The 14,071-nt window shown below is 37.3% G+C and overlaps 1 protein-coding gene across 7 annotated transcripts in view; it reads right to left on the minus strand.

The window, feature by feature from the left end:
• The window catches only part of TUT4 (terminal uridylyl transferase 4), a 48,215-nt gene that overhangs the window by 7,598 nt on the left and 26,546 nt on the right, over window positions 1-14,071 (minus strand). For all 7 annotated transcript variants that reach the window (XM_051625766.1, XM_051625767.1, XM_051625769.1 and 4 more), the window contains 14 exons: window positions 11,584-12,326; window positions 10,922-11,072; window positions 10,280-10,366; window positions 9,050-9,153; window positions 8,642-8,699; window positions 8,444-8,547; window positions 7,717-7,806; window positions 6,148-6,261; window positions 4,982-5,059; window positions 4,342-4,519; window positions 3,969-4,016; window positions 3,779-3,861; window positions 1,735-1,850; window positions 630-790 (listed from right to left, as the gene is read on the minus strand). In XM_051625766.1, coding sequence (XP_051481726.1) covers window positions 630-790; window positions 1,735-1,850; window positions 3,779-3,861; window positions 3,969-4,016; window positions 4,342-4,519; window positions 4,982-5,059; window positions 6,148-6,261; window positions 7,717-7,806; window positions 8,444-8,547; window positions 8,642-8,699; window positions 9,050-9,153; window positions 10,280-10,366; window positions 10,922-11,072; window positions 11,584-12,326 — 2,115 coding nt within the window. The remainder of the gene's footprint in view (window positions 1-629; window positions 791-1,734; window positions 1,851-3,778; window positions 3,862-3,968; window positions 4,017-4,341; window positions 4,520-4,981; window positions 5,060-6,147; window positions 6,262-7,716; window positions 7,807-8,443; window positions 8,548-8,641; window positions 8,700-9,049; window positions 9,154-10,279; window positions 10,367-10,921; window positions 11,073-11,583; window positions 12,327-14,071) is intronic.

Below are 14,071 nucleotides of genomic sequence, written 5' to 3' on the forward strand. Positions count from 1 at the left end.
AAACAAGACAAAAAGAGTAAGGGATATCAGAATACAGAAAAGCAGCAAGGTTCTCTCTGCAGTTCATTTATGATTGCTTTCTCTACTTATTCAAATACTGCAGGCACCTAAGGGCCTAATTTGAATGACTGTGAAATCAGACTTGTCTCTAATTACTAACAGTAATTAAAAAACTGGCTCTGGCTTCCTAATGCATCCGTATGGTTTTGGTTTTGGAAGTGTTCCTTTAAGATCACTGATTTTTGGTGAAAATACATTTACTTACCTCTCACAGATGATGGAAAGTTAGCTAAACATTTCAGAAACATTTGGAGGAGGAAACGCATTCAATTATTACTATTATTATCACTTCTAAATGCACCCATTGTGAGTGGAGACAAATAATGCAATACCCTAAAGTACACTATACTTACTGCTGAGTACATTTTTACCACCCATGCAATGACTACACGTCAGGAGGCTTTACTCCCCTTGAAGAAAAGCAAGACTTAGACCAAAAGCTGTATTTGCAATGACTGAAATAATTATTTGCACAATTTTCTAACATAGTTACCGGGCCTGTATGGAAACCTAGAGAGAAGTTATCTCAGAACTTTCAAATTACACTCAAAACATATAAACTGACTTACCTGGCACGTTATTATTTCTCTGACGGGTTTGTTTGAATTCAGGACAATCTCTTCTAACATGACCCACATCTCCACAGATGAAACACCTTTTCTCTCTTGTTTCTCTGTCTTCTTCTTTCACTTCCTTTTCATCATCTTTCTCATTCTCTTTTTTCTTCAACCTGAATAATAATTTTTATTAGCAATTTAAAAGCCACCAAAAAATTATCTCTGCAGAGCTATTAAATTGGTAGATGGTTACATTACCAGCAGCTTTACTTGAATACAAATAAATATCTTGAGAATCCCAGAAAAACACTATCAGAATTTGGGCTGGTTAACAACCTGTTTGTATAAACTTAACAAACTTAGAAGCTCCCCAGAATTGGCTGACTGTATTAGTGCAGAGCTATACCTGCAGTTAAGAAGGCCTAGTCTGCCAGTTAATTTGGGAGTAGTTCTATGCAACAACCCCTCCCAAGACTGAAAAGACAAAACAAATTAGCTGTATCTTATCTGGAGATGGTGTATTTATGAAACTGTATTATCATCCTGAGCCTAGACACAATGTGAAAGAAAGTACTAAGGCTCTTTCAAACACTCAGCACTACTAAAACAAACAGGAGAAGAGCTAGTGATCAGGAACCAAGGCAAGAAATAAAGATCTTTTTCCACATATCTGTAGGATTGTTAAATATTAATACTATTTTGTGAGCTGTATATACAATTTGAGGGAGAGTTTGTGTGGCTGTGCTGTAGTAGCAGTTTCTATGAAGAATAGATTAAAACTTCTTTTCCTGAGCCAGATGTTGGGAAAGAGGGGATGCAATTCAGTGTGCTAGTGCTTGTGAGGAGTGTGTTAAGTGAGTGGCTGAAAGAAATAGTCAACCTGTGACCCTCTGTTGTTTTTTTGCTATGTGTGCTTGGATAAGCACTCTAAGACTTAACAAGATGATCAGAAAAAGCGTTAAGAAAGCAAAAATAAGATGTGAAGTTGAGGATCAGATAGAAAGCTTTGATTTTATCTGCAATTCAGTATATTCCTAATTTTCATTAAAATTTCAAATATCCAAATCTCTCCTGACTTCACCTCTGAGATTTCACATTAGCTTTGTATGCTGCTTACCTCCTCCTCTTCGGACAGTCTTTCATGTAGTGACCAATTTTTCCACAAACACGACAGCATCTGTCATTGGGTGCCAGTTCTCCATCTGTCAGCACTTTGGAGTCAAAAAAGTATTCCTATCAAAACACATCAGACAGATATGATATGTAAACCATTCACTTACAAGACTGAGAAATAAAAGCCAAATGGACAGCTGACATCTCCTATTGTTCCTTAAATTTTACTCCTTCTTAGATGACACCTAGTCCTTTTCTTCCTCTAGATAATGGCAGCTTCTTCAGAGATGTGGAGCAGTCTGGGCTAGAAAGGGGTATTTAGTCTCAGGGTCAGAGACTGAATTTGCAAAACAGCTCATCCATGCTCCAGTCTCCTGCCCACCTTACATTTTGCCAAAAGCTCTTCAGAGGGCAACTTCCTGTGTATGATCTATTTTGGTACATGAGTCACTGCTTGTATGCTTTCCAAAGCAGCCTATGTCCCTTCCCCAATGACCTGATTATATCCCCCTAGACAGAAAAAAGCTCAGGTGGGAAGCAGAGGGAGCATCTGCACACTGACCTCTTCCCCTGGAATTTGCTAAGGAGAGCTGCAGTTCTGATGTGTGTCAGTGCAAAGGCCACCATGTACAGCCTCTGAGCAACACAAACATCTTGCCTGAAAGGCTGAAAGAGAGGCACAAATAGAAATGTTCTAACCCCAGATCAGGAGCAAAGCCCTGCTGCAGACAGGTCATTTACTCAACCTTTTTGCTTCAGTTTCCTCTCTGTACCACTAAGCTGCAATACGGGGCACTGGCTTAGGAAGGAGATTGAGAACTCTTCCCTTTGTTAAACATTCTGGAGAATTAAAATGCTATGTAATCCTAGTGGCATTACTTCCTTCACATAAGAGGCAGCTCATTTGCATGCTAAGGCTGCCTTGCCTTTTATCCCTGTATAAAGTATTCAGGGAAAATCTGGGATGAGGCAGAACAACCCAACCTACCACATACACAAACGCGCAGTATGTGCTTGCCAGGAGCACTATAGCCTTGTGTTGAACATGTATGCAAACAATTAAAAAAACCCACCAACCCTAGTTAGCAATAGTTATTACATATGCTCACATATTTGTTAGTTACAGGTAACTACATCCACACGTTAATTCATTACTATTTGTGTCACAGTATTCAAAGGCCCCAGTAAAAATAGGTCCAATTTTACTAGGCATAGCACAACACAGAGCACTGTCACTGCATCAAAAACACACTTCATAAAAAAATCAGAAAAAGCACAGATAAAGTAAGCAAGTGGAAAATAGGAGGCAGGGAAGCATATGGAGAAATAAAAAACTTCTCAAAATCTCAGTAACACAAACCCTGTTGAAATCCATTGGGACAACAGTGCTCTAAACTGTCTTAGAAAACGCTTTTCTAAGTAGGTGTTAAAAATATTAATTGCAGTGGATTGTTTGTTCATATTAAAAAACCAAACAAAACAGTTCTGATGATTGGACCCTGTAGAACAGAGGAACACTTTCTCTAATATGATGTTGCATGAACACATTCCTGACCCTAACTCACTGCAAATTTGATAAATATGTCAACTGATAACAAGAAATACCTGATCATAATCCTTTCCCTTCCTTAAGCAGCAATCCTTACTTTCCTCATCAACTGTGAAAATAAGCAAAATCTAACATTTCATGAGTCTGTCTTCTTTAGCTACATGGATAGCCAGGAAAGTTCTTAAAGCTATTTCTGGGTTTTATAGCCAATGCTGCACTTTTCTGCAATACTTAATGTCACACAATGAAAAGTTCTATAAAAAACAAAACAAGCTTACTTCCCCCAAACCTGCCAAAAATACCTGTCACCCATCCAACTACTCCTTTGAATTGTGTATAGCAGGAGCCCAACATTAAGCTGTATGCTTTACACAGATGATGTATAATTACATATATTGTGCATGTCAAACTGATGAATACATGTAAGATACTTTATTTGGATGCATCAACTCAGTGGATGAAGAAAAGTGAAAACCATGCTAAAACTATGAAAACTTACAGCTTCTCTTCCAACAGTTGGGTAGAATGGGGTACCAAATAATTTTCTCCCATTGATAAATGCCTTCATTATGAAATTGGTCACTATTGAAGAAAGACAAAGTTATTGGAAAACAACAGAAAAGGCACAACACTTCAGAAATCAGTGAACAATGATAATTAGTATGAATATAATAATATGAATAGCTTACTTTTCCTAGAGACTCCAGCACCGAGATTATGATTCAAGTCGAAAGGATCTGTGGAAAAGAGGAAGAAAAGTAAATCAGAGCTGGAAAAAATATGATGCATCAATTTTGCTTTTTTAACTTTAACACAGAGAATTCAATTTCAAATGCACCACAGAGCAGATGATAACAAAGCAGTCCTGAGTGTTTAAAAAATGTGATTAACCATAATAAAGTAAGAGTAATTAACTAGGAAGTCAGGAGTCTAATCTTATTTTGTGAGCTGTAGGACTTGCAAGCAATGCTTTTTTTAAACACTGATGGTAGTTTCCTCACATAAAGAGGAACAAGGAGAACAGACCCTCCTCAATGGAACAGAAATTCAGCACAGAAGTACCTTCAATGGCAATACATTTGGATGTCCACTGTTTCTCAAAGGTTGTTAACAGCTTCTTCTGCCGGATGCTGATCACATACTCCTTGAAGTCAAACTCTTCAGTGTAGAATCGCAGCAAGCCTAGCCAGAGCTCTCCAAGTGACTCAGTGTTCTTCCCAAGAGAAGGCAGACGTTTCTTCTGCATGCATTTGAAGATGCAGCTTGTTCAGCTAAAGTTAGTGAAGCACTTCTCCTCCTGAGCTACCTCTCTCATTAGGAGTTTGTCTACCATGAACGGTTATACTTGGGTTTTATCACTACAGTTAACTCAATCACGGACTGTTTATCAAGAGTAAGAGGTGTGTTTCCTGATATATGTTCTTTAGGAATGATTTAAAATAAACCAAGAAAAACGCAGACATACATTTTGGCAAAACAGGATTCATTTGGGAAGTTATAATATGATGGATATGGAAATTTAACTACTCTTTCACACTTCACACTGTTAGAAATGGTCTAGTGTGAGGTGACTGCTCACAGCAGGGAGGTTGGAGCCTGACGATCTTCAAGGTCCCTTCCAACCTTAATCATTCTATGATTCTACTGCTTTCCCACAAAAACAAACTAAGTTTTAATGACTCTTTTGGAATTAGAATATTACCAATTCTTCCATGTCATCAAAGAAAAAGGCATTCCACCCATCCACCATTCTCTGTGGAATCTGTTTTCCATCAAATATCTGCCAAAACAGAGAGGGGACAGTTACCACTCTAATTCAATGTCACCACAAAAGACTTGCAGTTTTGTTAACAAGAAATAATACAAAAATAAAAACAATTTAATGTTAACAATTACTTCTTATATAGGCAGGATTTCCCATTGGTAAAAAGTCTGAAAATCTTTTTGCATTATTGCTATACCTCTATCAAATTGTTTGGATACTTTATTTTCACTTGTTCTTTGCAACTAAGAAAACATGACTGAATTACCTCATCAAGATTCCAGCATCTCTCTTGCCCACAAAATCTCTAAGGAGACTTTATATGACTCTTATTACATTCTGACTTTAGCAAAGCCAAGGGGAAATTTCACTGTTATTTAAATGCACTCTCAGGGTAGCAATAAAATAACAACCTCCAATCACTATTGAAGTATCAGCAAGAAAGTCTGAGTCTCAACTGCAGTGCTTAAGCCAATTTTCCTCTTGCAAGCAGGCAACAAGAAAGTCAGAAAGGGATAATTTTCAGAAGTACTTGGGAGTTCCAGAGTGCATTCAGGAAGAGGCAGACAGCTGACTAATTATATTCTCCACACCCATGCAATGGTGGTACAGAATGTTTTCCTGGCACATGTAAAATAGTATATTTAAAGTTGTACCAAAGCATTAGTTATCTTTTTTTCCCCCTCAGCAAATCAACTTTTTTTCTTACAGATAAGGTGTTGAGCAATGAATCATACTTCTGACAACAACTGATGGAAAAGCTGGACTTGCATCTCAAGAGCATCTGGCACAGTCTCAACTACAATTCCCTTCTCTCCATGACACCAGCCATTTTTTTTCCCTATCTGTTAAGCATATAAATATCATCACAAGACCAAAATCCCAAAGTAAATGTAACAGCAGGACTTAGGTCCAACAGATTGCTGATTCTGTTGTAATTTTTTGATAGGTTTTACCCACTACCACCAAGCAAGCATTAGGATTCTGCTAATGCAGAAGGGCCACATAATTTATTCAGATCCTTGATCCTAAAAGCCCAGGTTTCTCACACTTGGCTTGAAGACAAAGTGCATCAACTTTTGCAGCCTCTTTTTCTGAAAACCTACCTCCTGAAGAACTGGAATAACTGGTGGATTTCTCTGCTGGAGGAAGTATAAAACCATAAGAATATAGGCATAGGAGGACAGACTGCCACGGGACGCGTCTCCAATATCGCAGCGCTGAAAAACACATTTTAAACAAAACACTGAACTTACATTTTCTCATTCAAGACTAAAAGCTATGTCAGAGAGCAAACAGAAACCCCACCAGCAACAGAAAACACATTCATCTCAGAATTAAATATTGTTTTATGGAGCCTGACAAATAAGTGCCTTTGGAGTCAAGTGCCATCTGGCAAATCCAGAGTATACTTTGACTAACACAGAAACAGAAAAGCTTCTCATAGACAAATGTTTGGATTTTTTTAGTTTACAAGGTGCCAAATTGAAAAAAAAACACAACAACAAAAAAACCCATACAAAATTCCCCAAACCAGAAATCCCAGAACAACTCCACATCTGAAGCCTGGGTTTCAATATTGTAAAATTTAATTTACCTCAACTCATGTTAACAGAGCTGTTTCTTTTTTTTCTGGTTCCCTCCTTTTTTAAAAATAATAATTAATTAATTAATAGGCAAGTATTTCCATGTCATACTGACAACTCAGGCAATACCTGGCATTTTGCTAGCATACATACACATACCTAATTAAACCATAGCCCAGCCTGCACAACACAGCATAAAACAAACGCCAGTGAATTACCTTACTATGCTTGAAAATCTTAGTACAGTATAAACTTTCTACAGCAGCTGCTTCTAAAATACACTTTGCTTCAAGGCTGTGTCATAACAAACAACACATTTTTAAGCTCCTAGGTCTGGAAAAAAATAGCAATTCACAAATTACTTTCATGTTAGCAGCAGCAGTGACAGCTGCTCCCAGTTTTGCTCTCAATGCAGAGAAGGAAGCATTTTGCCTAAACACAGAGTATTTGTGTAGCTATGAAGTCACCTCCATTCATAAACATTCAAGAGTGTACCTCCCACAAGTTGGAAAGCTGGTCTTTAGAGAACAATTTTTAGGATGTATACAATAGTATGCAATACTACCCCCCCAAAAATAAGATTCATTATTATCAACACAAGACATTTTTAATCTGGACACAGAAGAGACAGGGAAAAATTTTGCACTACTGTGACCACAAACCAAACAAAAAAGTCATTACTAGTCTTGGTGACAGTATAATGAACAAGCCCATTCCATTCTGGAACTAAGTTATTTTCATTTTGATACATTTTATTACATTAACATCTGGTAGCATGACATATACTCTCTGTAACTCCTTTCTTATTTGCTCCAGTTTCACTAAGCTTTCTTTGGATGTGTTTAGGGAGTGCATTTAATAGTGTAGCTTGAATAAACGTTATACTATATGACTTTTGATAACTGAAACATAGTAAGAACTTGATTCTGACACACACAATCAGATGGAGCATAGTCAGCTTAACAAAGTGCACTTCATCTTTATAGCATTCTGCTGTCTCCTTTCCAGTTGATATTACCAAAAGCTAAACTCAGTGGCTGTACCAGAAAACACTGTACTATACAAATATGCACTTTCTTTTTGTATTACCTTTGCAAAAACTTTCATTGTATAGCCCAGATATTGCACTCTAGGATCAATAGCTGCATATGTAGCCAGCATTCTTGTGTTGTGCTGTGCCTGGGAAAAGGGGAAAAAAAATATCAAACTGCTGTTTCAATGTAATTAATTGTTAACTGTAAGTATAGTCTGCAGTTCAAACACAGGAGATAACACAACTGGAGGGCAAAAAAAATCAAAACTGTATTCTGTAAAATAAATGCAACATTTCCTGCAAAACATAAGTAAAAGGTGTAATCAGGACAGTCTTAACACAGTAATAACAAGAAGCTTGGAAAATACCTGCAAAGAAGCATGTCAGTAAGATGACTCACACTGGAACAAATTCAACAAACTGCCATCTTCACAAGTGAATGTGAGCTCATTACATAGGAAAACATGCAATTTTGTTGCATTGGAATGAGATGCACTACTTATGATAGCAGGAAGGCCACAGTGCATGCGGCACCAACAGCATTACAGAAGCATTTACAAAAATGCTTTGTGTCCCAAGACACTGCTTTGCCATCAGGTTATACAGCTACTCGGGCTGGGCTGAGGGTGTGGGCCACTGAACTTTAACAATGTAGAAAAAAAAGAACCCAAACACACAAAAGTATTTTCATTCTGGTTTCAAAATTATTCCCTCAAATGATTGAGTTACAATGAATGAAAAAGCTTTCTTGGGACACAAAACCCAACACAAAGAGATGCTTACCAGTGTGTTGTATAAACTGATATCTCCTTCTAATCCACTCCGTCTGTGTTCAAACTTCACTATAGGCACTTTGGCTGTTGTTATAGGCAAGATGTTTCTCAAACCTGGGGAAGCAACACTTTAGTACATAAAACATTTCCATTAACTACATATATAGCAAATGTAAAAACAAAACAATTAATACTTTAAAACACCTACCTGGATGCTTCTTAAGAACTTTCGCCAAACCTTCTATTATTTCTTTACAGTTTAATTTCTAGGAAAAACAAATATCACAACTTCAGGTGTTAAAACACAGATCCCACCCCAACAAGCATATTTACAATGTATTTACATAGATTTCATAGGGGAAAAGTCTACATAAAAAAGCAATAAAGCCAACACATGAATTTCTGTGAACTGGTGACTTGTACTCTCTATATAGACATCTACAGTATACTAAAGGTGTCTATAAGGCATTAAAATAGGCTGTATCTATGCAGAGCACAACAAGCCAATGTGCCACCAGCAAAATCCTACCTCTTCTGTGCACTTAACAAAATTTAAAAAACCTTAAAGACTTCTTGAATTTGAAATAGTAAATTTGATCCATTTCAAAACTCTTACCTCTGCGTTTTCATGGCCTTCCAACGTCATGCAGATATCTAGATCACTGTCCCGAAACCCAAATCCATTCTTTGAAGAGCCAAACAAGCAAAGCCTGGCTTTGTCTGATCAAAAGAGTAGACCAGAAAAAGATACATTCTTTTGCAGCTGAATAGTAATGTGCTTACTATGGCATATTGTTTAACTGAGATATGTAGGTGCCCATAATGGAGGAGTTTTAAGAGAGAGCATACAATGTCACTCCTAAGACTTCACCTTGGATAAAGAAGGAAGCACAATACTTTAAAAATTCTTTCTATAAAGTACAGCAGGATAAGGCCCATGTAATTTGTGTGAGTGAGGTATGTTACAGAGTTACTGTAACAACAAAATGGCATCTCTAAATGTGGTTGGAAGGTTTTGTGGTATGCAACTGCACTTTCCTGTTTTAATTAAACCAAAATCATGTGCAAACCCAGTCACCACTACAGCTTTACTCCACAGATAAGACAAAGCTACTCTAAAGGCAGTTAAAGCAATATTTCTGATTCCACTCATACTTTATCCAGGTTGCCTATTAGTCCCATGACTAGTTAAATGTGGTCCATCAGTAAGTTTCTGTAACCATAACATACTGTTCAAGAAGATATAAGTGATAAGATTAATATACTTCATGGAACATTATTTCCCAATTGGTTCTGTTTACATTTTTGTTTGAAACACAATATTGTGTTCTCATTCTTGTAAAGGAAAGCAAAACTATGCAACTGAGAGGAAGCAACACCTACAAGAAGAATCACTTTGCACCTCTCTGCCTTGATCTCCACCATTCCAGTAAGATACTTTTGCCTATTTTATAAAAGCCATGTGGGGATAACAAACTCATTAAGATTTCTAAGATACTTAAACACTAGTGACTAGGCAACAAAAGTACTTGGCCCATGACCCAGGTAACACTAAACCAAACTGGCCAGGGCCTATTCAAACTTTCTTTTTGTCCTGACTGCAACAGTCTTTTATCTGCATTACTACTCTTGCAGCTATTTCTCTACTCAAGGGACATTTCCATGGAACAGCACTGTGAGATGTTCTGTTCAGAAGTCTGCAAGATAGCTTTACATATAGAGGGAAAAGAAATACCACTGCTTTAAGCAAGTAAAATGAGCAATAATGAGACAAATTACATATTCCAGCTCTAGACAACATGAAGGAAGAAAGCATTACCAAGAATCACTACCTACTGTTACATACCATTATATTCTTTTCGAATAAATCTTTCCAAACTTGCCAGAATTTGTTCTCTGTTTTGTTGCTCAGATAAAGGAGGGGATAATTCATCTAAGTAAAAACAAGTTAAAACAGAGTCAGATGTGACATACAGCTACCAAAAAAAAAAAAAAATCTTTCTCAGCTTATTAAAAATGCTGGGTACCTTTTTTTAATGTATTTACTTTCCTTGAATACGTGGTTTTTAATATCATTACAGTTGTTAGCATTTTCAGACACAGAACAGCTTGGTAGACACCTGGTGTCCAGCCAAGGTTAACCCACCATAGCACCCAAAAGAGGCTTTTCCAAAAGAAGCCACAGAATTCAACAAACACTAAAACTATTTTTTCCCAGAACCTATTTTCTGGGAGCACTAGTTAACTTCCTACAAATCCAGTGAAAAATCCTGTATAGGATTAGTTTCTCAAATCTTTTACAAGCATTTGATATCACAAGCATGGATTATATGAAAATAAAAACAGTGGTGAATTTGTAGCCCAGGGTACCTGGAAGAGCTTCCTCCCACTGAACTCACTGGAATAACTAATTTAGCCCTGAAGTTATGACTTTTTCCAGATTGCAGGTCACAGTTTACAGTGGAGTACAAACATTTTTCAAACTTACCAAAACACCTTTTACACACTATATCAAGTATTTCCCGAAATCTGTCTGTCATTGGTGGTAGTGGTTTTAGATCAATTTTCTTGAAATCCTCTGGGCAGTCATTTTTGGAATGTCCATCCCGTTTGCAGATGCTGCATACTATAGTTGGTGGCTTTGGAACAAAGAAAAAAGAAGTGCACAAATGCAATTTTACTTTAAGATACTTCAACAGACCTAACAATTCCATCTGACTCATGCAACCAAGAACACTTCACATCTGAACAGGAGGAGAGTTTCTACAAAGAACAGAACATCTCTCCACAGGCTGCATTTAGTTCTCACAGTGCATAAAAGCACCTGGAAATGCTACAAGAAAGCAGGAGAGGAAGGGGAGGGAGGGGGGAAACCCACAAACCAATCAGAAAACAAAACCCAGGATTTTTTTGTTTTTGTGGAAATCAGAAATCTCTGCCTAAGATGAGGGCAACACACCATCTCATCCAAATGGCATATGTTTGGTGTTTTCCAGTCCTGAACAACAGGTACTCTACAAAGGGTAGAGCTACCATGCATAGCAGAGACTGAAACAAACCCTGGGAGAATCCTGTCATCCATCCACCCTTAGTTTTAGTGATTTAAAAGCAACAGCCCACTGATACATGACCAGCATATACACAGCATACCTTTCCTGAAGTCAAAATAAATTTATCAAACACATAATGCATTTCTTCTGTAGAGAGTCTGCCTTCATCTTTGAGATCATGAGCTTCCACCATTGCTTTGCAGTTGGGCGAGGTAGCTGGTGTGCCAGTGCACTTACTCTTCTGAGAAGACTCTGTTACCAAACTCTGTCTACTTTCAGCATCAGAAAATTCATTACTAGAATTTGTGTCGCAGGGCTGATATTCACTGCAGTTACAGTGGGGGCTTAGCTCACCTTCAGTTATACAAACTGAAATTTCTAAATCATCGCTCTCATTAAGTGATTTTTGCTTTAATTCACAGCATTCATTAGAAATAAGGGATAAAGCTTCTTCTTTGTCTTCATCGTAACTAGAGTCCAACGTTGAAAGTAGCAAAGAGTCCATGTTCTTGGAAGTACCTCTTTTGGCTACAGCTTCTACCACTTCATTACATTCAAGTTCATTCTCTGGTATGTTACATCCACTTCCTATATTTTGTTTATCTACAACTTTTTCCCCTTGTGGAAGGCAACAGTTGGCTACAGGCTCTTCAGATCTCGAGGATTTCTTATTATTCATTTTCCCTTTTTCTTTTTTCTTGGTATCTGGCCTGGATTTAATCCCATCTTTACTTTGTGGACATGCAAAATATTTATACGCCGTCCTAAATCGCTCCAGGATGTACTCAAATACCATCTGGCTATTTAGACTTCGTGCAACATTCCTCTTTAGTGCAAAAGGATCTAGGAAGAAAAAGAACAATTTCTTTAGTAATCTTTAGTTTCTACATTTCACTAAGGAAGGTTAAATACTTATGCTATGATACAGCAGTTAAAAAAAGATCCTTATAAGATCCAGAATTGTATTTGGATGTACTTTGAGAACATAGGGCCCACAAGGGTTTTTGGACTTCTTCCATACAAAATACAACACACATGTGGCCATGAATGGTTGGCTACCATAAACTGTTTTAAAGAGTGTTATTTAAAAAGAAAAACATAAGTATACTGTACCCTTACATTATGGTCAATTTTTAAACTAAAAATGAAAATAAACATACAAAGGCAAACCAAATGTAGGCCTGCCTGAACTTTTTTCCTTCACTGAAGAAGGATTTACATTTCCACTAAGAAATTAGTTTCTCCAAGAGTAAAATTAAGGTTAAAAGGATGATATGAACCAATCTCACCATGTTTCATTCTTAGTCCTTCCTAGTGATTTCTAGATCAAATATGTTTTCCAAGTACAAAGAGAACTTGCATAGTTGCTATAAGTTTGCCTGGGAAGATAGTATCAAACTGAGACTCTGTTACTTCATAATTTCAGTTACAAATTTAACATTAAAAAAAATAAAGCAAACAAAAACAACACAAAGACCAACAATAGCAGGTATCAGAACCAGAATGCAATCTGTTTTTTGAAATTATTTCCTGTTTCTTCCTCAATATTTTGGCCTTTCACCTTACAGATTTTATTTTCCTGCATGCTGAGTAAACACTACTCTAGTTTTAAAACTCTCTAGCCAAAAGTGATTGAAGAAAAGAACTGGAAGGGGAAATTAAAGCCATGGGAGTGGTCTCAAGACTCACTACTCAACATGTGCCTGAAAAATTCACTGCTTGTCTCCTATTTACTCTTCCTTCTTGCTCTTTTTGTACCTTACTAACTTCTCCTTCAATACACCTTCAGTAACTTTATGATTTCTCCTTGTCCTCTCCATCACCTCACCTGTTACAGAAAACATCTCTAGAAAGTGTCCAAAATTCATTACTTATCCCTTAATAAAAACATCACCTTAAATGCCTTTCTAACCTTCCACCAATACCCGGCTTCTCAGTTTTTAAGTCCAATTCAGAATGCCCTGCATTGCTCTGTGAACTTCCCTGTTAAGCACTGTTTACATCTCTTTCTGAGCTGAGGAACAAAAATAAAGATCTCTTCCAGTTATAAAGAACTAACAGAGAAAATTCCTCTCCATCTTTCTCTCCCCAGCATATGTAACTCAGGGTATCATTAAATTAATACAGTCTCAGTCCCTGAAAAAAGCACTTCCCTTAGCAGGAGATTCAGGCCCTAAAGCACAGCCTATGACATGCCACTCAGTTTCACAGTATGTCCCTTTCCCTGTTGGTAGCATTTCCAAAGGAAGGTGCTCTCTGTGTGGGGGTGTTACTCTGATGGGTTTGGCTCCAGTTCCCTCTTATCAGAGCTGAACTCTCTGCCCAGTTGGCATCAGAGTCAGAGGAAACAAACCGATAGCTGGTAACACTCAAAACACATTGTGGTTTTTGGAAATGCAGCAAGGTGCTGAAAATTTGTAATATCAGAATTATTCAAAAGGAATAAACAATAGCTTATAGAATTAATGAAACAGAGAGTGGTAGGGATGATTGGTAGGAAACAGGGAGACAAATTTACACTTTGTACTTCGGGGACCAGAGTCTCAAAGTAGTAATAAACAGAAGTTACCTTTAAACAGATTAAACAG

This window comes from Apus apus, chromosome 7, assembly GCF_020740795.1.
Source record: "Apus apus isolate bApuApu2 chromosome 7, bApuApu2.pri.cur, whole genome shotgun sequence".
NCBI lineage: Eukaryota > Metazoa > Chordata > Aves > Apodiformes > Apodidae > Apus > Apus apus.